The sequence below is a fragment of the Giraffa tippelskirchi genome, chromosome 6, assembly GCF_054371585.1.
Source record: "Giraffa tippelskirchi isolate mGirTip1 chromosome 6, T2T-mGirTip1v1.2.pri, whole genome shotgun sequence".
NCBI lineage: Eukaryota > Metazoa > Chordata > Mammalia > Artiodactyla > Giraffidae > Giraffa > Giraffa tippelskirchi.
Window position 1 is genome coordinate 117,139,493 of NC_137280.1, and position 24,686 is coordinate 117,164,178.

Consider the following 24,686-nt stretch of genomic DNA (forward strand, 5'->3'; position numbering starts at 1 on the left):
AACCATTTACAGTCTGGTCACAGAAGGACATCCCCACACCCTGGCCATGTCCTACTGGTTAGAAGCCAGATGCACAAGGGTAGGGACCCCAGGAGCCCATGAAGTAGGGGTCACTCTCAGAAGCTGCTGCCCACTCAGACCCTAAGAGGAAGCCATGGCGGCAGAGGAAGGGAGTCAAATGGGACTGTCACCTGCAGCTTTGCTGCCAGGAGATATGGAACCTCCCCTGTCTGGTCAAGCTGCCACCTCCCAGTGGTTGCCGGCAAACAGCCGGGACTCCTTCCCCAAGAGTGGCTGAAAGCATGGCACAACCTGGCTGGCAACTCAGCCCACGGGTCTCTGTTCCAGCCTTGGCAGCTGGTGTCCTCTTCTCTCAGTGGAGTGACCACTCTTGCCCCGCTGATGTCTTCAAATAAACGACACATGATGGTTCCTTGTGTCCACTTTTCTCAAGAGAGCCTAGCGTGCATGCCCTGTTATCTGCATTTCGCAGACTTGGACTCAGAGAAAGAAGGTGACTTTCTCAAGGACACACAGTTAATCAGTGGCAGAGAGGATGGGAACAGGGGTGTACCTGACTCCAGACTGCAGCCTTCAAAGATGTTTTAAAAGAAGGAAAATATTTATTTTCTGATTAGAAAGGTGGCACAGTTGATCAAGACATTCCAATGTTATAGAGTTGGCAAACTCTGGCCAGCCAGTCACATCCCCTTTCTGTGGGTTTGTTATAGCCTCAGTAGATAAAGAATCTACCAGCCAATGCAGGAGACACAGGAGATGCAGTTTCGATCCCTGATGGGGAAGATCTTCTGGAGAAGGGCATGGCAACCCACTCCAGTATTCTTGCCTGGGAAATCCCATGGACAGAGGAGCCTGGTGGGGTACAGTCCGTGGGATCGCAAAGTGTCGAACACAACTGAGTGACTAAGCACGCAAGGATGTACGTGAGCTAAGAATGTTTTTTTTTACATCTTTAAATGGTTGAATGAAAATCAAAAGTATTTTGAGACACATGGGAATTATATGACAGTCACATTGGTGTGTCTGTAAATAAAGTTGATAGTCACAGCTATTTGTTTCCATATGAACTCTGGTGCTTTCCGATTATAACAGCACAGAGTCATTGCCACGGAGCTTCAGAGCCGAAAACATTTACCATGTGGCCCTGAACAGAAAGCTTCCCAGCCCCCTTCCAGAGCAGCCCGCAGCTCCTTCCTGGAAAATGAAGTCACCCAGTTATTCAGCACATATCAAGTTCCTCACCCGGGGGTCCTGCCCTGGCCCCACCCAGAGCTCAAAGCATATTGAGGGATGGACAATAAATAAATAAATAAGTGCATATCACCTGGCAGCTATGACAGAACAAAATCCCCATGATTCCTGCCCCCTGTCCAGGTCTCTCCTCTACCAGGCAATGTCTATGCTATATATTTTCTCTGTACACAATGTTACATATAGTTTTTAAATTAAAAGGGTCCAATGGGCTTCCCAGATGGCACTAGTGGTAAAGAACCCACTTGCCAATGCAGGAGACATAAGAGACATAGGTTTGATCCCTGAGTTGGGTAGATTTCCTGGAGGAGGACATGGCAACCCACTCCAGTATTCTTGCCTGGAAAATCTCACGGACAGAGTCTGGTGGGCTACAGTCCATGGGGTCTCGCACAGAGTCGGACACAACTGAGCAACTTAGGATACACAAAAGGCATTTGTACGTCCACGTTCATGGCAGTATTATGCACAATAACCAAAGGGTAGAAATTACCCAAGTGTCTGCCAGTGGGTGATGAATAAGCAGTATGTGGTCCTTCCACACACGGGGGACCATCACTCAGCCACGAAAAGGGGTGTAGCGCTGACACTCACTACCACATGGATGGACCTTGAGGACATGATGCTCAGTGAGAGAAGCCAGACACAGAAGGACACACACTGTTTGATTTCACTCACAGGAGGTCCATAGAAGCATCAGATCCAGAGACAGGAAGTAGATGGTGGGGCCAGGGACTGGGGGAGGGGATGGGGAGTCAGTGTTTCATGGGGACAGAGTTTCAGTTTGGGAAGATGAGAAAGTCGGGAGATGATGGGGAGGGGGTTGCATGACAGTGTGAATGTGCTTAATGCCACTGAGCTCTGTACTGAAACATGGTTAGAATGGTAACTTGTATATTTTACTGCAATTGAGAAAAGGGCAAAAACTATATTCTGTGTATTGGGTATGCCTGAACCAACCCATGTTAGGAGTTACATTCAGGAAAGTGTGCACATACCCGTTTTTGATTCACTGTTCACCCTGGGGTGGGAAGAAGGAAGTGAATGGGGAGGAGGGAAAAGCAAGCCATCAAGTTCATCTCTTTAAAAAGATCTGAAGCAAAAGTTACAAAAATGCTAAAATATGTTGGTTTCAGGGACAGGTACATGGCTGCTTGTTTTATCTTGGGTAGGTGTCTGTGTTTTTATTTTTATTTATTTATTTTGCTGCATGGGGGATCTTAGTTCCCCAACTAGGGATTGAACCTCTGCCCCCTGCAATGGAGGGGTGGCGTCTTAACAATTGGGCTGCCAGGGAAGTCCCTAAAAGTACATTATTTTAAATGATTTATGTCTGCCTTCCTTCATTTGACCACATCCTGTGCATTTCATTCACGCCCTTATGGTTTATTTATCCAGTCAACAATGGACAGGCGTGTGAAGTGAAGTGAAAGTTGCTCAGTCATGTCCGACTCTTTGCGACCCCATGGACTTTACACTCCATGGAATTCTTCAGGCCAGAATACTGGAGTGGGTAGCCTTTCCCTTTGCCAGGGGATCTTCCCAACCCAGGGATCGAACCCAGGTCTCCCACATTGCAGGTGGATTCTTTACCAGCTGAGCCGCCAAGGAAGCCTGGACGGACACATGGGTTATTTCCAATTTTCTGATCTTCTAATAGTGGGGTGTGTGCATTAGGGCATGTCTATCTGTTTTCGTACTTGGACCATGCTCCTCCCACTCCTGCCAAGTGTTACAGGTTTCTTCTGATCTGAAAAACTTTGCAAAGTCCCAGGGGAAGGACAGAACACCTCCCTGATGCTACCTGAGCTCACTGCTTTCCCCCTCCCCTGAGCCTCTGTTTCTCACCTGCAAATGGGGACTGATAAGTTACCCTCCTCCAGTGGAATCGATGATGCCAACGTGCTTAGCAAATTGTAAAGTGACCTAAGTGAGGTGTATTGTAAGTGTTTTATGTTACACTGTTGGCCTGACTCCTGGTTCCTTCATTCCTCACAGTTCATTTGATTTTATGGTGGATCAGTTATATTGTTAGGCTACCAAGAGGCTGAGAAAGTGAGTGAAAAGTCACTAGGCAGCAGGAACCACCATCTGACAACAGCATACAGGTCAGTTTTTATTATATCATGGTCTGTGGGTTGCTCCACCTCCCTTGTTGACGTGGTGGGCAGATTATTCTTTGTTGGGGGACTCTCCTGCCCATTGTAGGGTATTTAGCAGCATCCCAGGCCTCCACCCACTAGGTGCCGGTAGCACCCACAGCCAGTGGTGATAACCAAAACTGTATCTCCAGACATGGCTCAGTGTCCCGAGAGGAGGCTGAATCACCCTGGATGAAACCCACCCCTGTCGACAAACAAGGGCAGGACCATCCCTGGCACATGGCAGGGGCTCAATGTGTTTTGATAATCATTGGATCTACAGCCAACTGTTGGGTTTGATTCCAGTTTTTCTCTTGAGCGAGTGACCTTGGGCCGGTGATTCAGCCTCTCTGACCATCGGTATCTTCTTCTAGGGCAACTGGAGCAGCTGAGGCCCGGTTGCTGAACGTAGGGCCTCCGTCTCCTGCGGTCCGGCGGCGTGAGAGCGTTGGCCTCCACCCGGAGCTAACTCCACCCGCGTCCGCCGGCCCCAACTCGAGACCGAACAAGGAAGCCGCAGCCGCGCCTGCGCCCCGCAGTGCCTAGCCCGGAGCGCCCGGCCGCGCACGCGCCCCGCGCCGCCGCGCATGCACACACGCTCTCAGCACGCGCACGCACGCGGCTCGACTCGCGCGCCCCCTCCGCGGGGCGGGGTCGGAGCCGGCGCGCGGGACTCCACTTCCCAGCGTGCCCCGCGGCGACGCTTGCAGCCTCTGAGGAAGAAGGCCGAAGCGCGGCGGCCGAACGGTGGTGGCGCGGGTCCCGCCGCACGCACGCACGCACGCACACGGGCGCACCCCTGGCCCCGCCCCCGGAGGCCCCGTGCGGGAGCGCGCTCGGGCGTGCGCAGGGCGGCGGCGCGGGCGCGGGGGCGCGCGGTGACCGTTGGCGCTGAGGGGAGGAGGCAGCGCGGCCGCCGCCGTTGCGCAGATCCGGGCCGCGGCTGTGGGGAGGGCGCCGGGGCCAGTGACCTTCCGGAGGCGGGAGCGAGCCAGGGGGCCCGGACTCCGAGCGCCGCCGCCGCCGCCATGAACAACTCGGGCGCCGACGAGATCGGGTGAGGACGCGCCGGCCCGCGCCGCCGCCTCGGCCGGCCCCCGCCCAGACCGGCCCGGCCCGTCAAGGTCACGCCGCGGGGCCGCGCCGAGCCGGCGGCCGGGGGTCCGGGGGCGCGACGGGCCGGGAGCCCCTGGGGTTTCGGGCGCCCCTCTGCCTCGTGGCCTGGGACCCCGAGCGGGAACCGGGGGTCCAGGGAGTCCTGTGGGTCTGGTCTCCCCGCCGCCTCGTGGTCGGAGACCCAGAGGTTCAACCGGAGAATCCGAGGAGTCTTGGGAGGTCCAGGCGCCCTGCCGCTTCCTGACCAGGATCCCCGAACCTGACCGGGGGGGTTCTTGGGGGTCCCCACTGTTTCATGCTTGAGGGAGACCTCACCGCTTAGCCAGAGTTTACCGTCGGGGCCCCTCGGTCGGAAACCTAGGGGGTCCGGGGCATCCTCTCTGCCCCCGCGCCCGTATTTCCCGCTGGCAGGGGGCAGAAGCGTCCCCGCGCCCGTGTTTTCCCTCGGGGACCTCGAACAGTCCAGGGCGCCCCCAGCCCGTGCGCGAACTTGGCGGCTCAGCGCACGTGGCGGCCCGGTCGCGGGGGGTTCCAGTGCTGCCGCCGCCCAGCTTTTCCCACCCAGGACTCACAGCGGCGGCCCCTCCACCATCCACTCCACTACCAAATGAAGGTTTGCAAAGCGAGGGCCCGAGGGCCAAGGTCATAGGGGCCGGTCCCCGGTCTGCCTGCCGCGCACCCTGAAGCGTCCACCATCTCGGCGCCTCCGCGCCACCTGATGGGGTGTCTGCAACTGTTGTTTTCATGTTGCTCGAGCCCCTTCCTGCTCAGCCCCCATCTAAGCCCCATGAGTGTGTTTGAGATAGAGACCTGAAAACTTGGGCGGTGGACTGACGGTGGTGCTTCTGAGGTCTTCTCCTTGGTGCAGCTATTAGCGAGAGGAGGTTTGTTATAGCTAAGTTTTCCCTTTTAATTATAGCCTTGCCTAATGCTAAAGGAGCGGGAGAGCAGGGAAGCGCTCCCAGAGGAACCAGAAAATCCATTTCTGCCCTAGTCTAGGCGTTTGGTCTAGTTTTCTTTGCAGAGACTGGCTCCTACAGCATCAGCATAATTTTACAGTTAAATCCTTTTTGCGAAGATGGCAAAACAGCCTGGACTGGGTTTCCGTGGCGTTGTGTACATTTCTGAGTGCCCTTCGATTTGAACAGATGCGGTGTTTACAAAAACGCTTGATTTGGTGAGTAAGTCATTGTTTGCTGCTGGGTGGCTGGCCAGGCTCCGGCAGCAGGTTACACCAGAAGACAGAAAATGCGTTTGTGGGGGCCCAGATCCAGAGTCCCCACGGCTCACAGAGCACCAGAAGGAAGGCACTTAGCTTCTAGCCTGGTCTGTTTGGGAGAGAGGTGCAGGCCCTGGCAGTCTGAGTTGTGTGTAGGGTCAGTGAAAAGTTGCAGCACTTCCGATGGGAAACTAGCCTGTGGGCAGAAGGAAAGTTGTGGCCCAAAGGGCCGGACTTGAGGGGGGCCAGCAGTCTGCCTCAGCCAAACGGATCTTTTCCTGACTTCCTTAGGCCTGGAGGGGAGGGAGCCTCCAGATCTAGGAGGCCTGCCTCTTGTTCTTGAGGAGATAGTCAGGCTGGGCTCCCTGGCAGTTCCCCTCTACAGCTTGTACCAGCCCGTGGGCAAGGGCGGAGCCAGGATCCCCACTGGTTCTGGAAGGTCCCACCCTCTGCACTGCAGACCCACCCCAGACCCACGGGCAACCTGGAAAGGCTGCAGAGTTGGTAGCAGAACCAGGATGGGATCAGGGACCTGCCTGGCTGTGTTCCCCGCCCCCGCACCCCAGGGAATCCAGCCAGGCCACCTGACTTCTAAAGCTGTAGATCTCCAGTGTCCCAGGAACTGGTCATTGCTTTACCCCATAGCATCGCTCAGTTTCTGCAAGAGCCTTGTTTCCGGCAGCTATGGGGAGTGCAGGTCCACCTTAACTTCCTTGCTCTGGTGGCTGTTCCAGTGCAGTACTTGTGACCCCGCCGGCTCCCTGACCATGGACCCTCTTGGGGGGGGGGGCGGGCGCAGTTGCCCACTCACTCAAGGTGGTTGCCACATGGTGCTCAGAGGAAGCAATCTGCCTGTGTTGCAGGGATATGACGGTTTGACTGGTCACTGGTGGCACCCACCGTCCTCTCTGACTGCCTTCACTGTGGTGTCCAGTCAGCCACTCCGAGTGGCTCTTGGGGGGAGGTTGACAGGCCATGGGGCAGCTCCCCTCCTGGATGGGGACCCACATTCTCAGGAAGTGTGTGATGTGTGGGTGCCACCCCACTGGGGAACTGCACTTCTGCACTGGAGTCTCTGAACACAGACCTTCCCTGCATCTGGACGTTATGGGCTGGGCTTCCAGCATCCTGGTTGTCACAATGGCCCGGTGGCCAGAGTGGAACCGGGGCAAGTCTCAGGGCAGAGGGCTAGGGGGAGCGGCCACTGTTACATGTGGCCTCGCAGGGAGCCGTCTGTGTGGTAGCCTGGTCTCTGCCATGGCCTTGGAGAGTCAGCTTGAAGGAGGGTCTTCCGACTGAGGTTCCCGGAGCTGACAGGTTGTGGAGGCAGAGAGGAGTGAGTGGGGCTTTCATCTGGCAGATGCGGTTCTGCTGGCGGCCATGGGCTGGTGAGGAAGGACCCCGATGTGTCCCAGGAGAGGGTTCTAGGGGGACCTGTGGGGGGAGCAGCACTGGGTGTGGGTCTCTGGGAGAGAGACCTGGGCAGGTTGGGGGGGGTAGTCAAAGGCCGGAGGTGGGTGGGGTGGAGGCCATGTGGGGCTCAGGTGACTTAGCTCCGAGGGGTCCAAAGGCGAGCCGACAGTTCCATGGGCCAGCTCTCTGTGGAGTGGTTGGTGTGGAGCTCTGGCTGGGTCACAAGGTGTGGACTTGGAGCATGCCAGGCCGGCTTGCCAAGGCCTAAGGGAGTGACCCTCTGTAGAGGGGGTCGTCTTGTGGTGGGAAGGATGTGTCTTGCGTTCTGGACCTGTCCTGGGCACTGTGAGGTGGAACAACATCCCTGGCCTGATGCCCCCAGGGGACAGGAAGGACTGTCCTGTTGAGGTCTCCTGTTTGAAAGAGAGTGGTTTTTGAGGCCTGGTTCCCAGTGTGTCCAGGCCGCCTGCTCCCAGGGGCTAGGACACGGGTCCAGGGCTGCTTGGACACCTGCACGGTTGGCCATGAGGGTTGGGGGCTCTTCCACTTGACCCCTGTCTGGATCCAGACATTGTGGCAGAGCCTCCTTGGTGGAGCAGACTGAGGCTTAGGACGGTCAGGGGACCTGGCCAAGGACACTCCTGGCATGGCTGAGCTAGAGTGGGGAGCCCGCACTCCTGGTGAGCTGGCCTGCTGCACCTTGCACCCCTGATGGTCCTGCAGTGCTTCCTCTTGTGGGGTGGTGCTGTGGCCAGGTTTTGGTGAGAGATCACTGTCGGCATGGGGGGGCGGTCCTGTCTCGGGGCACTCAGTGAAGGCCAGGCTACGGTCTCGTGTGTGCATCCCCCATAGTCCATGAGAGGTCATCTCACCTGCAGGTGAAGGAAAGCCCAGACTGTGGGGAAAGACCCCCGCCTCACCCCTTGTTTTTGGGCATCCGGTCTGTCACAGAGGGCCCAAAGTGGGGTGGCTCCCTGGCTGCAGGAAGGCGTGAACATGGGTTGTGAAGGAAGAGAGAACCTGCCAGTTCACATGATGGTCCCAGCCTCAGCCCCCTGCCCTCTGTCTGGTGGTGCCTGCTGTCCACCGGGTGGCGCCTGCTGTCAGCAACCTGGTGAGGAAGCCCCTGGAGGCTGACTTTCTGGCATAAATGGCACATAGTTGCCCTCAGGAGCCATCCAGGACCAGGTTTCAGGTCAGCAGGCGGAAGATGGGGCATGCTGTCAGGGCCTGCCACCCGGTCACCCCTCTACTGTTGGGGTACAGGCCCAGGAGCCTGCGCTTATCACAGACTACCTGTCTCCAGTCCCAGGGGTAGAGGAGTGGGGTGCAGGGTCTGTGGGGGCCCCCAATTTCAGCTGCAGCAGAGAGATGAATGACACTTCAGAGTAGGGCAGAGTTGGAGAGGGAGCCACACAGGGTTAGCCGATCCTTTCACCTGCTGAGTTGCATGTAAATGCCCAGCAAGGCCTGAGGTCACCTGGTGCCAAGCAAGTCTGGACTGGAGGGTGGGCACAGGCCAGTTCCCATGCAGGTGTGTCCAGCTCACCCTGCCCAGGGCCCCTGAGACCGCCCCCGCCACCACGGGTCAGTGAGATCTCCCAGGACCTCCTGTCTGCAAACAGGGAGCAACAGGAGAGAAAATAGATGAAGCTCCAACACAGTGCTGGGCCTGGGGCTCTGCAGTTCGTCCCCAACGTTGTGCCCTGTGCCAGGCAAGCTCTGGCGCTTCCTCAGTTTTCACCTCCTAGTTTCTGTAACTTGGGGCCCGCAGAGCAGTGACAGGAACAGGAGTGCAGTCCCCCGCCCTCCTCACGTGGGCCAACGTGCCTCTGCGGACGCTCCAGTGTGTCCTGTTTTCCAAACACAGTGAGTGATAGCATCAGAAAGCTCCATGTCCATGTTGGCTCCCTGGTCAACTTGCAGTGCGAGTTCCAGTATTGTCAGCTGCACAGAGGACAGCCTTTCTCGTCTTTTTCCACTAATGTCTGATTTTGAAATTTAAACACTGGCTGGAGCCTGGACTGGTCAGACCAGTTCCGCCCTCTGCAGTAGCGGGGAGTGGGGGTTGGGTGGCTTGGAGGGACACCACTGAGGCCTTCCCATCTTGGTCAGATACAGGCTAAGCAGGCAGGTATTCCTTTCAGTTGGGGTTTATCCTGGGTGTCCTGAGAATGCTCAAGATTTTTTTCCTCTCCAAGCTGCTTTTCCACAGCAAAGCCATTCATGCCTGTGCCAAAGGCCTGAGCAGAGAGGTAGTCTGCACCAGCCTGGGCCAGCTCAAGTCCTTCTGTCATTTGCCCACCTTGGTGTCAGGCACTGGGGAAAGGGGGCACAGATGGGACTACGCTCCCCAGGGTCTTAGGGAGCAGGAGGAGCCTGCCTGACCTCCCAGGGTGTGTAGGGGACGAACAGAATGGTCAGGAGACTAGGTGTGAGCCCCCTGGCCTCCATCCAGGAACGTGCCCTGAATGTGTATGGGGGTGAGGGGCTACCACCCCAAGTGGGGTGGGAAAATTGTTTCTTCTACCCTGAGCCTCTCTCCCCCAGGGAGAGCCGCAGTGGGAGGGACCCCTGAGTGCAGCTGAGGCCACTGCCCTGATGGGTCTGTCCCCGTGCTCCTGCTGCCGGTTCTGGGGCTCAGAGCAGCCAGCCTTGGGGCTGTTTTGTCTCCAGGCTGTGCAAGGGGGGATTGGCTGTGGACCGGACAGTGCCTGGGTGCCACTCTGAGAGTGCCAGTTTCACTCCTTTTCTCTGGGGCAGCAGGCGGGATGGAGAGCGCCCTGCCTTGCCTACTGGTCACACTGCCCCAATCGGAGCCCACAGCACGGGGCATCTCTCCTTTCAGCCAGCCCAAGCGTGGCAGGCATTGGTGGGCTCCTGCGTTCTGGACCCAACCTGAGGCGAGTAGACACCAGGCAGGGAGGCTCTGGGAACTGCGGCTCCAGGGAGGCCACCAGTACTTTTCTCACACAATAGGGCTCTGGCTAGAAAGTACAGCCTAAGCCACTCTGCTGAGTCCAAGCTCCAGAGGCCTCCTCAGCGATTAGTGGTGCTTACTCATACCCGTGTGCTGGGTACCCCCGGTTTGCCCTAAAGCCCCATTGCTGCTGCCCCTTGAATTCCCCATGTGGGGTCTCACATGTGGACCTTGAAGTCTTTGGTGATTGCAGAGCAGTTGGGAAGGGGCTGCGTGATCCCACTCCTGCACTGGCAGGGTTGGGGGTGGCAGTCTCTCTTACTGTGGTTGAGGTCAACATGTGTGTGCGGCTCTGGACGTTGTGACTCATACTCCCGCCGTGTGGGCAGATCCCAGTGACATTTTTCATGCTGTACCGTGGCCGTGCCCCCAGGTGACCACCCTAGGGTGAGCCCAATGGGCAGCACCACAGGCAGAGCCCTCTGTGGCTGTTGGCCATGCCATGCAGCCTGTGGGGTCTTGGTGCCCTTGGGGTTGAACCCAGGCCTTGGCAGTGAGAGTGCGGAGTCCTAACCACTGGGCTGCTAGGAACATCCTGGGCAGAACCCTCCTGACCCTAAATGTTTTCTTGTTGAATTGCAGGAAGCTCTTCGTGGGCGGTCTTGACTGGAGCACCACCCAAGGTAAGTGCAGATGGGCTGCGGGCTTGTGATCTTGTCTTCAAATTGTGAGAATTAGCTTTTCAATTCTTGACTTACTTACTGTTTGGGTTGGGGGGCGGGGCACTTCATTGGGAGTAGACTGGGGCAGCGCTTTGAAACTTGACCTTGTGCTGATGCTTCTGGTCAGGGAGGGTGGCGACCGGCTCTGAAGGCAGAGGCTGGAGGCGGAGCCAGCAGAGTTAGGCATTTGTGGTGGTTGCTGTGTTCAGCCTCGGTCCTTGCAGGTGTCCGTCCTTCAGCAGCTCATTCTCCTTCCTGGGGATACGTAGTGCATCCTCCCTTCCCTGGCACCCGTCCTTCCCCCTCTCCCTATCCGCCGCTCGACGTCAGCAGGTCAGCCAGCGTAAAGGTTACTGACTGCACGCTCTCCAGGTCAGGCTGCCAGGCTAGTAGCCTGTGACCTGCCTGACGGCTGGCTGTGTGTCCTGACCTCTGAGCAGAGACTCTGCGCAGCTACTTTTCCCAGTATGGAGAGGTCGTGGACTGCGTGATCATGAAGGACAAGACGACCAACCAGTCTCGAGGCTTTGGCTTTGTCAAATTCAAAGATCCAAACTGCGTGGGCACGGTGCTGGCCAGCAGACCACATACCCTCGATGGCCGAAACGTGAGTGCCCAGCCTTGAGGAGGCACCTGCCGCCTTCCTGCTTGGTGCCCCTGCGCCCCAGCGCTGTGTGGGTGCCAAGGATGGCTTTCCCCTGGGGTTGGGTTACAAGAGTTACAGCTCCAAAAAAAAAAGTTACAGCTCCGAGCTTAGATCGGACGCTGGGCCAGGATGCAGCCCAGGTGACCTGATGGGCCTGTACCCCTGACCCTACCGCTGACACCTGCCCTTGTTGGGAGACGAGCCTCCTGTTCACAGCTGGTCCTTTGAAACTTCCGACAGATTGACCCAAAGCCATGCACGCCTCGGGGGATGCAGCCGGAGAGGACGCGGCCGAAGGAAGGCTGGGTAAGGGGTGGGGGTTCCCTCCTGCGCGCTTCCCTGAGGCCCTTGCTCAGTCAGACTGAGCATCAGCAGGCCTTCCCATGTGGTGCTGAGCAGCCAAGTGCCTGAGCACCTGGATTGATTCAGTGCTGGGAGCTTTTCATCTTGTAGCCAAGAAGTATCTTATTAGTCTACCTTAGAAAGGATGGTTCTTGGCTGTTTGTTGTCAGGAACCTCGTGTTCATCCACACTGACTGCTCCCACTGCCCCCACTCAGCACTCTGCTGGCCGCTCCCCTCCAGGGCTGAGGCCTGTTTATTTTAAAACGCACCTCAGGGACCCTATGAGCCTCCTGTGCCCCCCAGGGCCTGGCCAGCTGTCACCACAGTGTACCGTTCTCAAGGAGAGCCCTACCAGACCTGGTGGACTGGTGCTGTTGAGGGCTGGGACCTGGGAACCTTCATTTCTGGCAGGATTCCCAGCTGTGATGGTAGACAGGGCCTCAGACCAGGTGTGTATGTTTCTGAGTCTGCTAGGAAACATCAAACACAGAAACAGTGGTGCAGCGAACACCTAGGTAGAAACACTGCCCAGGTCCTTCAGTAGTCTGCACAGCTGTGCCTCTGCATGCTCTGCGGGCACTGCGTCCAGGACACCCAAGAGGACCAAAATCCGTGGGCGCTCAAGTCTCTCCTATAAAATGGCTGTGATGGCGCACGTCCTCTGTGCACCTTAAATCAACTCTAGTTGACTTGGGTTGCCTGATACAGTGTAAATAGCTGGCTGGCATGTGGCAAATTCAAGGTTTGCTTTTGAAACTTTGGACTTCTTTTTCTCCAAGTGTTTTTGATCCGTGGTTGGTCGAATCCCAGATGCAGAGCCTGTGGCTGTGGAGGTTGGTGTGTGTGTGCGTGTGTGTGTGTGTGTGTGTGTGTGTGTGTGTGTGTGCATGCATGCGCACGTGTGTGTGTGCGCGCGTGCCCACCTCTGCTCGTGTCCCTGCCACCAGCACCCCTGCCCATGGCCCCCCAACAATGTAGCCTCTGAGTTCCCAGCTATGGTTCCTGGGGGAGGCAGCTTCAGGGGTTGTCCACAGAGGGCAGGATCTGGCCCTGAAGGTGAAGAAGGTAGTGACTGTCCTCAGTCTTAGGAACTTCCTACCACTCTTTGGTCACCAGTGGGGTTGGTGCATGCCCCGCTGCTCATTCTCCGAGCCGGAGGCACTCTGTTTGGGGCACTTGGGCCCCTGGCCCCTGTTGGCCTGTGAGGCTCTCCTGGACTCCCTGGTTCCCTACGGTGTCTGGTCTGCCTTCAAGGACTGTGCCCTGAATAGCAGGGTGTGTTTGGAGGGTTCTCCACGTGGACTAACCGTTTTCTCTTTGTTGAAATAGCAGAAAGGACCCAGGAGCGATAACAGTAAATCAAATAAGATATTTGTCGGAGGAATTCCTCACAATTGTGGTGAGACAGAGCTCAGGGAATACTTCAAGAAATTTGGAGTGGTGAGTCCTCGCCCTGCCCACAGCCGCGATCGGGGTGGGAGTGGCAGAGCCCTGTGTCCTGGGGAGGCAAGACGGCTCAGAGCACCCCACATGGGCCAGCTCCCCTCCTGGGAGGCCATCGGCTGGTTGTAACCCCGCAGTCAAGAGCAGTTGACCGCGTCTAGAGAAGGGCTGGACATGGCTGGGTCCCATTCCCTGCCCACCCCCCCACCCCACCCCCCAGGACAGGGTGTGAGGGGATTGTTTTCCAGAAGAGGCCAAAATCTTTCAGAACTTCACAGGGGCTTATACAGGAACTGAATTCTAATAAGGCAGACAGGAGGCAGGCAAGCAGGGCCTTGGGGGCCTGCAGGTGTCGGGGAGGGAGGCTATCTTTTGTCCTAAGCAGAGGCACGAGGTCACCTCCAGCTTCCACCCGGCACGTGTTCTCTGGGTGCAGTGTGCTTGTCTGGGGGGCGCCTATGTGTGCCCAGGTCCTGGCAAGGAACTTGTGCCGCAGTGTGTGTTGTGGGAGCTTGGGGAGCATACAGGCCCAGCCAGACCAGGGGCTCTGACCCTGAGTGGGAGGTCCTGACACGTGGAGCCCTGGGCCCCTGGTGACCCACCACTGGTCCTGCCCCACCTATGAGCACCGCTCGGCCTGCTCGCGGCCCCGAGGGTCTCATACCCCAGGAAGCGGGCCTTTTGCCTTGGGACCTCCTGGCTGTGGGCAGACATGCTGTCTGCCGACCTGGGTCCTCAGACACCTGTCTCTGTTACAGGTCACAGAAGTGGTCATGATCTACGATGCGGAAAAGCAGAGGCCTCGAGGTAAAAGAGATCGAGTTTGTCCCTGTCCTTCCCCCTCAGATGGCAAACTATTTCACACTTAGGTGGTGGTTGTAGCGAGCCTGGCCTCAGCACAGGGCAACTTGAGACTAGTGTAGTCCTTCCCACGCAGCCCCAGCCTGTCTGCTTCCAAAGGTCAGGCGGTACAGTCTTGGGGTTCTTTCATTTTTGTTTTGTTTTTTAAGCTCATTCTTTGGAAGTTTTTCCAACTTGACATGAATTTCAGCATGGTTTCTGTTTTTAAGCGTGTCCTGAAAGATGAGTGGTTTTGTTAAATGGTGAACTTCCTCAATTATGACCATCTCCTGTTTGAAGTTCACTCAGTGAAGTCGGGGGTTTCATTTCATGTTGTCAGGCTAGGTCTGCCCCAGCTCGGCTTGAACGTGGAGTTTCTTTGGTGCGTCCCATGCTTTTTTCTTGTTTTCCTGTTTTTTTTCCTGAAGTCTGTGGGGCAGGCAGGAGGGCACGAAGCTGCCCCAGCCACCCACACCTGCACGGCCACATTGGTTTGCAAGGCTGGGACACTGGGCACCCAATTTGCGAGCCCTTTGTTTTTTTTTTTTTTTCCTTTTTTTTGTTTTTTTGGCTGCTGCTATTTGTCCCTACCTCTGTGTTTTGGTTCCTGAACCGCTTTTGGACCGGCCTTGTGAGCCGAGTGCATCCAGCCCGTGGCCCCTGCCCAGCCCCTGGAGGCACTGCACCAGCCGCGCGCCCGCAGCATGCGCCCGCCATGCTGGAGAATAGTTTGCCATTTGAACCTCACCCTCCTCTCCCTCCATGGTTAAGTAACATACTTTCACCTCATGTTGATTAAGCTGTTAAGTCTTAGTCTTAATTTTACATAGACGTACTTGCTTAGTGATGCACTTAAGTGTTTTCATAGAAAAGTACAGTAATGTTAAGTAAGTTGTTTCTCCTTTTCTCTCTGTGAATTATTTGTGATTAACGATATCTCTTTAGATTTCTCTTCTCCAGGTGCTAAATTATATCACACAGGTACAGGCCAGTCCCGCAGTCAGAGGAGGGAGCGGGCTTTGCTCCAGTGGGGTGTAAACGAAGTTTCAGTGTGTTTCTGTTCCGCTTCCTCAGCGGTGATGTCGCCTCTTGACAGACAGACGCATCCCTAGAGGGCCCGCCCCGGGGCTCCCTCCCCACGACTCACCGCCTCTTGCACTCTAAGGACCGCGAGCCCTGTGGCTTCAGACCCTCCTGCACTTGGAGAAAACGTTCACTTTCTCACATGCCGCTCATCACCCATGTTGTGCTCCACCACTTGCCTCCGATCCTGGGGCATCTTGGGACATGGGGTCCTGAGGCTGCTCTTAGATCCCCTGCAGGGCTGCCTGCCGTCCTTGGCCTGGGCTCCAGGGCGCGCCAGGCTGCCTGGGCGGGGTCTGGGCAGGAGGGGTTGGCAGGAGGGCACTCCAGGCTTGATTCACGGATCCGTGTTCCGTGTGGGTCCTGCCATCCTCAGCCGTGGGCCTTGGCGAGTCCCCGTGGGTCCCCCAGCGCTAGGTGGGCGGAGGGTGGGCACCACACCAGGAGCAGCAGTTGGTCAGCAGGTGCCCCAGATAGCTTTTCCCCAATTTCTCTTCCTGAGTTTTCCATGCAGCCCCTGCTCCCCCCTCCCTCCCTGTCCCACAGTCCATCTGAGCATCCCTGCCCCTCCCAGGGCTTGGTCCCCATGCACCCGGCTCTGCCTCTGCTCCCTCACACTGCCCCTCCACCCCCGACATCCCCATTGCCTGGCCTGTCTTCTATGGTCTGTTTCTCATTTCTTCTCATGTGGTGTGCAGGCTCAGGCTGTGTGTGTGTGTCATGCGTGGACACACGCATGTGCTAGAGAGCTGGCCCACCCCGTGAGGCTGGTTGGTGCCCACACTTCTGAGCTAAGCTGCCTTTTTTTCCCGTCTCTGTCCTCTTCTCACCTCGGTTCTGCCAGGAGTCTTTCCCCACGGTCTGTGCGACCGTGGTCCCACATCCCTCTTTGTTCAGCTTGAGAGGCCGGGATCCCAGGGCTGCCCCACCCTGTGTCCACATCCCTGGAAGCTCTGTGCCCTGCCCCTCCCCTGCACCCTCGTCCCTCCCCTGCGCCCCTCTTCCGACCCTTCTTGGCCCTTCCCTGGCCTGTCCTTTGTTCCGCGGGGTTTTCCGGCAGTTAATGCCATGAGTGGTCTTAGTGCTCAGCGCAGATGGGCCCCCGGGGACGAACAGCAGCCCGAGGGCTGGACATGCAGGCTAGCCAGGCAGCCCGCCCACCAGACCAGCAAACTTCGTTTATACTGCACTCTCTTGTGTTTGGGAAACACTAAATTGTCTTTCCCGTTAAAATTGTCCTTTTGACGACATGGTGCCTCTTGCTCTTGCTGCTGACAGCAGTGTTTGAGCTGCTGGAACCCCTTGTGGCCTGTATCTCTGTGTATTTAGTCCATAGATACGTACAGATAATAGACACTGTCTGCATACGTATGGTACTTGGGCAGGACTCCTCGGGCTTACCCAACAGTGTTGGGCAAGCTTGGCGAGGCTCTCACTGTGGTAGAGATGTGCCTCCGTTAACGCTAGAGCAGTGTACGGCTGCTGCCAGCACTAGCTGCCGAGCGATTGCCAGCCGAGGGGGAGGACCCTGGGTTTCAGAAAAGCACAAGTGCACCCATGACACATTCGGGGCCACCTGCCCGCTGGGCCCTCACCACCCCGCTGTCCAGACGGTGGCTAAGACGCGCCCAGGGGTCCCAAGGTCGTCTTTGATTTATAACTGGCCCCAGCGTCTGGGCTGAGATCAGCTCCTGCCCCGCAGCCTCAGACACCGGCTTCGCTGAAACCCTTGGTCGATCCCTCGGCCCGTCCCTAATACTGTTCATCATCCTGTTTTGTGTCACAACACCCTGCTACCTTGATTCACTCTTCGTCGTTGGCTAGGTTTTGGATTTATTACTTTCGAGGACGAACAATCAGTGGACCAGGCTGTCAACATGCATTTTCACGACATCATGGGCAAAAAAGTGTGTAGTTGTAGTTTTATTTTACCTTAAGACCAAACCAAGTCTTAGGCAACCTAGGGATTTCACTGGAGAGGAGATCCCTTGGCAGGAGAAGGGCCGGGTGAGTGGTCCTGGGACCCCTCCTGTGGTTCGGACCTGGTTCAGGAGCCCCTGGCTCTAGAGCCCCTGGGGATGGCTGGGGGGTGGGCGGGTTGCGTCCAGTGAAGTCGCGGGTTGCCTCAGGCTTGGTTTCAGTGACCTCTCCTTCAGATGTGTGTCCCCTCCCTGACTGTCCCATGCTGGCCCGGAACGTGCCAGGCCGCGAACCTTTGAGAACTGGTTCCGTGTAAAACTGACAGCAACATAAACATCCTGAAGGATTGGTTTCCAAATTGGGTCACTTACTGTGAACTCGGTCCGACCACATGCTCCTGGTAGTTCTTAACTCCATGCAGTCAAGTGACCTCTGGTTGTTTCATCTTCATACTGTGTTGCTGCCTCGGAGGGAAACACAGAAAGTAGCCTGACCCCTCCTTTCCCTGTCCCCCAGGCCCCTGGCTCCTCGTCCCTGAGGCAAGCCCAGTCCCCCTTGCCAGAGCCCTGGCCACCCCATCAGCTGAGACACAGAGGGAACATGGCCCAGGGTGGCCCCTCTGTCCCTCACATCACAGATGGGCAGCTGGGTCAGCTCCACCTGAGCCTGCTGTGCAGGAGACACAGGCTGTTCTAGGCACTCATCAACAGCTAGTTTAGGGTTGGCATGCAGGTCTCCGGGGCACGTGCCATCATGAACACAGGTTCCGAGGTGCTTGTGTACCCTGCTCAAGGTCCTGTGATGGTTACAGCTGGGGAGCAGTGAGGGCCTCAGGGCGGGGTCTGCTCCCAGGGGCAGAGTCCAGCCTCAGCCCTGTCTCAAAGGGCAGGGGCCCACTTGTAATTAAAACCTGAGTACCGGCCAGGAAGAGCAGGAGATTTTTTTTTTTTTTTAATCACAAGGGCTGCTTTGCTTTGTAAGCAGGAACCATATTCCCTTAAGGAAAGTGTGTGAAGACTCATTAATTTGAGTTCTTTGAAACTTCCTGCTGTCACACCGCCCTGAGCTAGCAGAGGTTTTGTTCCCCTCTGTGGAGCGTCCTTGGGGCATCAGAAGGTGGGGTCTTTGTGCCTCTGTGCCCTCCCTGTCCTCTCACAGAAAGGGGTTTAGGCCAAGTTGACGGGGTTCTGAATACACAATGCTTGCCAGGCTCCGAGACCCCAAGGACGACTCCAGTGAATTCATTGTCTCTTTCTCCTCATTAAAATTTATCCTACAAGCAAGAGCAACTGGGGATTCTTAAGTGCTGATGCAGCCCTGGAGTTGGGGGTCTGCTGTCAGTCGGCCCAGACTGAAAAGGCTGTGTGAGGGGGGCATGCAGCCTGGCGGGGCAGGCACCTGGTCCTCCCCCCGCCCTCCACATGCAGTGGCTCCTGGCACCTCCAAAAGGGAAGGCTCCTGGGCTGCTGACCTAACACAGTATGAAGATTGCTTACTGATTCAAATGTCCATTTTATTGCATGTTTGTTTACTTTTTTGTTAGATGTAATGTAAGATTCTCTTATCACATCCATCCCCTCTGACATTATTTTGAGTTAATTGAGATTCTTAAAGCGTTAGCCTGGGGAAGGTAAGTCTTTTATCTTCCATTAGACATTTTAAATACAAAACCTAAGTAAACCAATTGTGTTTCTCAGGTATGAGCTGGAAGTACAGGCAGGTGGGGGCTCTGGAAAGGGCCTGCCCGTCCAAGCAGCCAGGAGGAGGGCTGCGCTTGTGGGAGGAGCCTGGCCTCTGTGTCCCTGGGTCTACACTGTCCCTTAACTTGACCCAAAGACCCCTTGTCACACACAGAACTCTGCAGACTCTTGGTCCTCAGCCCTGTCTGTAGTTGGTGGGGCTTTACATGTTTTATAGTTGGATCTGTTGTACCTGAGAAACATTTTTTTAGACAAAAAAATTAAAAATTTTTAAGAAAAAAGTTACTAGTCTAAATAAGGTTTATAGTTAAGTATTTAGTTTTAAGTCATAATAAGATGCTAAGTGTAGTCGTAAGTTACCTGAGGGTGTGTCTGAAGGGAAGGGGGCTTGAGACCCCCAGCGTCTCCCTAAATCAGAGCTTGGTTTGTCCAGGTGGAAGTTAAACGGGCCGAACCTCGGGACAGCAAGAGCCAAGCGCCGGGACAGCCAGGTGCCAGCCAGTGGGGCAGCCGGGTCGTGCCCAACGCCGCCAATGGCTGGGCAGGCCAGCCCCCGCCTACGTGGCAGCAGGGATATGGCCCACAAGGTAAGGGTGCTCCCTGCCCGCCAGCCCCAGGAGCTTCCTGCAGCTCTGGCACCTGGGCGGGCCATGTGGGATACGGGAGCCAGAACTGAGGAGCATCCTTGCCCAGGGCCGAGTGGGTCTGTCCCCTCTGCCACCCCCAGGCGCCAGGGGTGCTGGGACGGTACCTCCAGGGGAGGTCAGGGGTCATGCCCAGCAGCCAGCTTTGCCCCCAGGGTGAGCACTGAGGCTGGAGTGGACGTGGGCGAGTCAGGCTGTCTTCAGAGCTCCACTTGGATGCTCCTCAGAGGAGCAGGGAGGAAACATGAGCCCTGCCTTGCGGGCCCTTTGGGTCTGTTCCAGCCCCCCTGGCTTTGAGCTTGCCATGTAGCACGGGTAGAGCTTTTACAGACCACTTGGGATGGGCAGGAGCCTCCATGCCCTTTAGAAACCTAGAGAAGGGTCCAAGGAAGGGTATCAGTACCCTGAGCTGTAGAGCTGTTTCTGCCTGGCTCCAAGCTTCACCCTGGTCTCTTCAGAGCTGGCTTTAAAAGTGTTTTTTATTTGCAAAATGAGCCACAGCTATAAGAAACCGGCTAGTGAGACCGGATGCTCTCACGTCCATCGCAGGGAAAGAACCAGCGCTTGGCTGGAGGACACCCCGGGTCCCCGCTCTCCTGGCTGACACCCTCCCCATTGGGTGTCCCTGGAGCTGCTCTGACGTCTTCCCCCTGCACCTGAGATGTGTCAGGAAATTGGGTCCCGGGGGGGGGCAGGGTCTCCCAATCCATACCTGGTGCTGATGTGGCACCCCCCCCATGTCTCCCTGCAGGAATGTGGGTGCCGGCAGGACAGGCGATCGGTAAGTCCCTGTTGGACGAAAACTTAGAAAGCAGGATCTGAGTGGGGTGGGGCAGGACAGGTGGGAAAGGGGGCTTCTCCGCCTCACCTGTATGCTGTGTTTCAGGTGGTTATGGACCGCCCCCTGCAGGAAGAGGAGCCCCCCCGCCGCCCCCACCCTTCACCTCGTACATTGTGTCTACCCCTCCTGGAGGCTTCCCACCTCCCCAGGGCTTCCCCCAGGGCTACGGCGCACCCCCACAGTTCAGTAAGTGCCTCGGGCGCGTGGGGGTGGGCCTGGGGCATGTCAGACAGTGAGCCGGCTCCCCACGCCTCAGGTGAGGGCTGGACTCACCTTGTCCACTCGGCTGGATTCTCTGTCCCCAGCAGCCTGTGTCCACCAAAAGAGTGCCCCCATTGGGCCAGCAAGCGGGGGTGCTGGGGCATGTCGTTCAGCCGGCGGGAGGAGTCCTCCCGCTCCGTCCCTCTCCAACCCTGGGCTGTGTGCTGAGTGGCCATCTGTGACCAGGGACCCAGGACACTGCAGTTTTGTAGCCCTACCATGGCATGCGAGCCACCCGACAACTGAGTCAGGCTCCCACTCCCGGCCCCGCCCTAGGTCACTTTCATTTCTAATAGGAAAGAGCAGGTCTTTCTTCATGGATGCCCACACTTCCCATCCTCCTGGGACCCTGGGCTTGGAATGCAGTCCCACCTCGCTCTGCCAGGCCACTGGCTGGTTGCTGTCTGCCCAGCAGGGTCGTTCCCTGGGCTGCAGGCCGGGCAGCTGGGGTGGATGCATGCGGTCCTGGTGGGTGCAGAGCGCGAGCACCGCGTCTGTGTCTGTCTCCTGTCTGTCCACAGGTTTCGGCTATGGACCTCCACCTCCCCCACCAGATCAGTTCGCCCCTCCAGGGGTTCCCCCACCACCGGCCACTCCCGGGGCCGCACCTCTGGCCTTCCCGCCACCTCCATCTCAGGCCGCCCCGGACATGAGCAAACCACCGACCGCCCAGCCCGACTTCCCGTACAGCCAGTATGGTGAGTGCCATGCTCCCCATCCACCTGAGGGGTGGGTGCCACAGGGCTGTGGGATTGCTTGCAGGGCCCAGACTTGAGCAGGCCTGAGGTGGGCTCTTGGCCAGGGTGCTGGTGTGGAGGAGCATTCACAGCTCCGCACGTGTCTGGGGCCTGTGGGTGTGGGGGCCCCAGTGGGCCTGCGCCGTGGGTATCTGGATCTGCCATGCGCAGGGTGGGCTTGGGGGCTGTGCGGCGTCAGTCAGCATCCAGCTTCACCAAGGGGTGCTCACCAAGTAGGTGCTGGAGACCAGGGTCTGCGGCCCATGAGAGCAGCTCGAGTAGGGGCGGGGTGGCATGGGGCTCTCTTGTGCTGATCAGATGCCCCCCCAGCAGCCCCACATCTCGGGCTCTTGTGCCCATGGGGCCTTGCCCGGCTGTGGTCATGTGGGTTCTCGCTTCACCCAGAGCAAGACACCGCGGTGGTGGGTGCAGTGTTGCTGACCCCTAGAGGGGGTGTACGAGCGACTGAGCAAGCATGTGCCCCCCCACCCCCCCGCTCCTCTGCCAAGGCCGCCCGGGGCAGTCACCCTGGTCTCATCTCTCGCCAGGCCTGGGCACCTCTTCTCCAGAGCCGCCAGGCTTCGGCCCACACTTTGTTTACACTCTTTTGGTCAGGCTGAGCAGTGATGTGGCCTAGGTAGGTGGTGCCTCCTCTTCCATGGTCCCCACTGCCTGCGCCCGGGCCACGGACGGCACCTCCTCTGCCGTTCTGGGCGGGGGTGGACTCGGCGGTGCCCTCGGGGACGGGCCCTTGCCAGGGTGAGGATCTCAACTGGCCACCACCCCACTGGCCCTGGAGCTCTGCCCCCACGGTCGGCACCACCGACCCAGGGGGCCTCATGGGGCGGGTTGGCCTTGCTCAAAGGAGGGGCAGTATTGTTGGGGTCCAAGCTCTGCAGCTCAGCCTGATCTGTAATGTTTCCTCAAATCCTGGAATCTGCCACGTCCACCCTGAGTTCCACTGGAAAACAAACTTTGTAGGAGCCCGTGGTCCCCCAGGTCTGGCCAGGTGTCTCTGTTTCCAAGCTTGAAGTCCTCACCAGCCGCGAGGGTGCGCCGCAGGCCCCCAGCCCCGAGACAGGGCAGCAAGTGGGGGAAGGGGTCTCGGAGCTGCTCTCCTTTCTGTGAAGAAATGGCTGCCCGGGTCCCAGTGGGGCTCTGGGGTGGGGGGGTCCCTCCACCCACTGGGTCCAGGCCCCACCCCAGCTTACCGGGCTCTTCCCCGCAGGTTATGGACAGGACTTGGCCAGCTTCGGACAGGGCTTCTCAGACCCCAGCCAGCAGCCCCCCTCCTACGGGGGCCCCTCGGTGCCTGGCTCGGGGGGTCCCCCCGCTGGCGGAAGTGGCTTTGGACGCGGTCAGAACCACAATGTACAAGGATTCCATCCCTACCGACGCTAGCTGCGGCCCCTCCTTGCAGACGGCAGGTGGCTGAGACCAGGATTCAAACTTGTGAACTCGTGACAATCACAAACTTGGTGGAAATACCGACTCGACCGTGGGGGGAGGGGGGGAGGCTTTTGGCGGTGGCTGTGGGTACCTGGACTGAGGTTTTTAAATATATTTCTTTCTCTAACCCATCAGCACAATAAAAAAAAAGTCACTGGTTCAACAACAGGGTTTAAAAAAAATTCTTCAGCTTTAATTCAAAACTTCAGGTTTCTTTTTCTTCCTTTTTTTTTTTTTTGGAAATTATTTTCCTGAGCCTTTATTTTACCGTATATTGTAAACTTTTATGTTAAAGAAAAATATACATTTACAAATTGTGAGATTTTTAAGAGAAATTTTCTACGATGTATACTCGCTTATTTTATAATTTAAAACAGGGTTTCCGTCGGCACTGGTGGAGTTGAGGGGCGTTTTTAGTCCCTCGCTCCTCGCTTTGAGGGTTGGGACTTGATGGTCCAGAAACTCTGGGAGCATAAAGAAGAAATCTACTGAGTGTGTTTTGTTTTTTGTTTTCTTCTCTGCTTTTGTCAACTGGCGTGCCTGGCCGTATCTGCAGGTGCATTGTGGGGCCGCGCCCGCCTGTGTCTGCCTGCCATCCAGAACCAGGGGGCCAGGCTGGCCCATCTCCCGTGCTCGGGGCTTCAGGGCGTCCGCGCTGACCAGTTTGAATAAAGAAAGTGCGTTTGGACTAGAAACCCACGTTGTGTCCGTCTTTCCCTTTGCTGGGAGTAGCCCCTTCCCGGGCCCTCCTCAGCAGATATGGGGGTCTTGGGGTCTGGAGCCTGGGGTTGGGGGCCTGCTCAGAGCTGCAGACCCCCTGTGAGGGGTCTTGGGTGCTGCGGTCCATTGGCCACTTGCTGGGTGCCGAGGAAGAGGAGTTTAGGCAGATCTGGGTGGGGCTTGCCAGGCCCCTTGCACCCCTGCAGAAGTGACACCTGGACTGTGGCTTCGGGCAAACTGCTCACCTTTCCAGGTGTTGGCTGTGGACCCGGGTGGTGGAACTCCCAGTTGAGGGCCGGTAGGGTGCAGCTCATGGAGCTGAAGGTCATGGTGGTGGGCCAGGAACCTGGGGGCAGGGAGGTGGGGTGGGACGAGCTCCCACCTGCAGAGTTCCCCCTGCCATGTGAAAGGATGGGGCTGTCACTGCACTGTAAAAACCACAAGCAAGATTTTAGGAAAAAAGTGATTTGAGAATGTCCTGGATGGCTCCAGTGTGCTGGACTGGAGATAATGCAATGAATTCAAATAGCCAGAAAGCCCTTGCCCCAAACAACAGACCAGCTCAGAGAGCCGGGGAGAAAGGCACCTTCTCCCCTAGGCCCAAAATGCCCCTCTTCCCGTCTCTTCTACATGTCACATCTCTTTTAGTCCTCGGACTACTGCTTTCTTTTGCATTAAATGAATATTTTCTAGTGTAATATTTTCTTTTGATGATTTTTTTTTCATTGTAGTTTTTGAGGTTTTTAGAGTATCATATGCACCTGTTCAGTTGCTTTTTATTGTGACAAAATTTAAGATTGGTCATTTTTAACCATTTCTAAGTACACATAGCTCGGCATTAAGTACACAGTCACACTGTGCAGCCATCCCCACCATAATCTCTAGAACTTTCTCATCTTCCCAAACTGAAATCTCACCCTCCTCCAGCCCCAGCCCTCCACGATCTATTTTTTTTTTTTTTTTTAAGGGAGTCAGGTCATTTATTTGTCTTTTACATGAAAACAAAGTTTGGGGAGGGAGAACAAGAGGGGAACTAGCCGGCTGCTCAGATTTTTCTGTAGTCGGAATGGGGCAGCCAGCCTTGAGACAGGAGTTGGGTCCCTGCGGCAACATGGCAATGGCGACTAGACCTTTAAGCCGGTTACTGAAGCACCGTTTCCTACTAAATCTTATCCCAAGCTAAGCAAGTTAAGGTTACACTGGAAAGCAACACTGTCTGGAATATTTTTCTTAAGAGCACAGAGAGGAGTTGACA

The 24,686-nt window shown here is 56.8% G+C and overlaps 1 protein-coding gene across 44 annotated transcripts; it reads left to right on the forward strand.

The window, feature by feature from the left end:
* The first annotated feature begins 4,290 nt into the window (after positions 1 to 4,290).
* On the forward strand, positions 4,291 to 23,406 carry DAZAP1 (DAZ associated protein 1). 44 transcript variants are annotated; one of them, XM_081502529.1, is made up of 14 exons: positions 4,291 to 4,470; positions 5,589 to 5,706; positions 10,724 to 10,764; positions 11,244 to 11,410; positions 11,690 to 11,755; positions 13,123 to 13,233; positions 13,995 to 14,043; positions 16,984 to 17,066; positions 19,213 to 19,366; positions 20,175 to 20,204; positions 20,310 to 20,450; positions 21,047 to 21,223; positions 21,811 to 21,899; positions 22,491 to 23,406. In XM_081502529.1, the coding sequence occupies exons 2-13, from the start codon at positions 5,678 to 5,680 to the stop codon at positions 21,897 to 21,899; spliced, it is 1,137 nt and encodes a 378-aa protein (XP_081358655.1). In that variant the 5' UTR covers positions 4,291 to 4,470; positions 5,589 to 5,677; the 3' UTR covers positions 22,491 to 23,406. The 44 variants fall into 44 exon arrangements, 43 of the variants coding, with proteins under 43 accessions (XP_081358655.1, XP_081358657.1, XP_081358650.1 ...); XM_081502531.1 differs by having other exon boundaries at positions 13,126 to 13,233; XM_081502532.1 differs by lacking the exon at positions 4,291 to 4,470 and adding an exon at positions 4,708 to 5,413 and having other exon boundaries at positions 13,126 to 13,233.
* Positions 23,407 to 24,686: the final 1,280 nt, after the last annotated feature.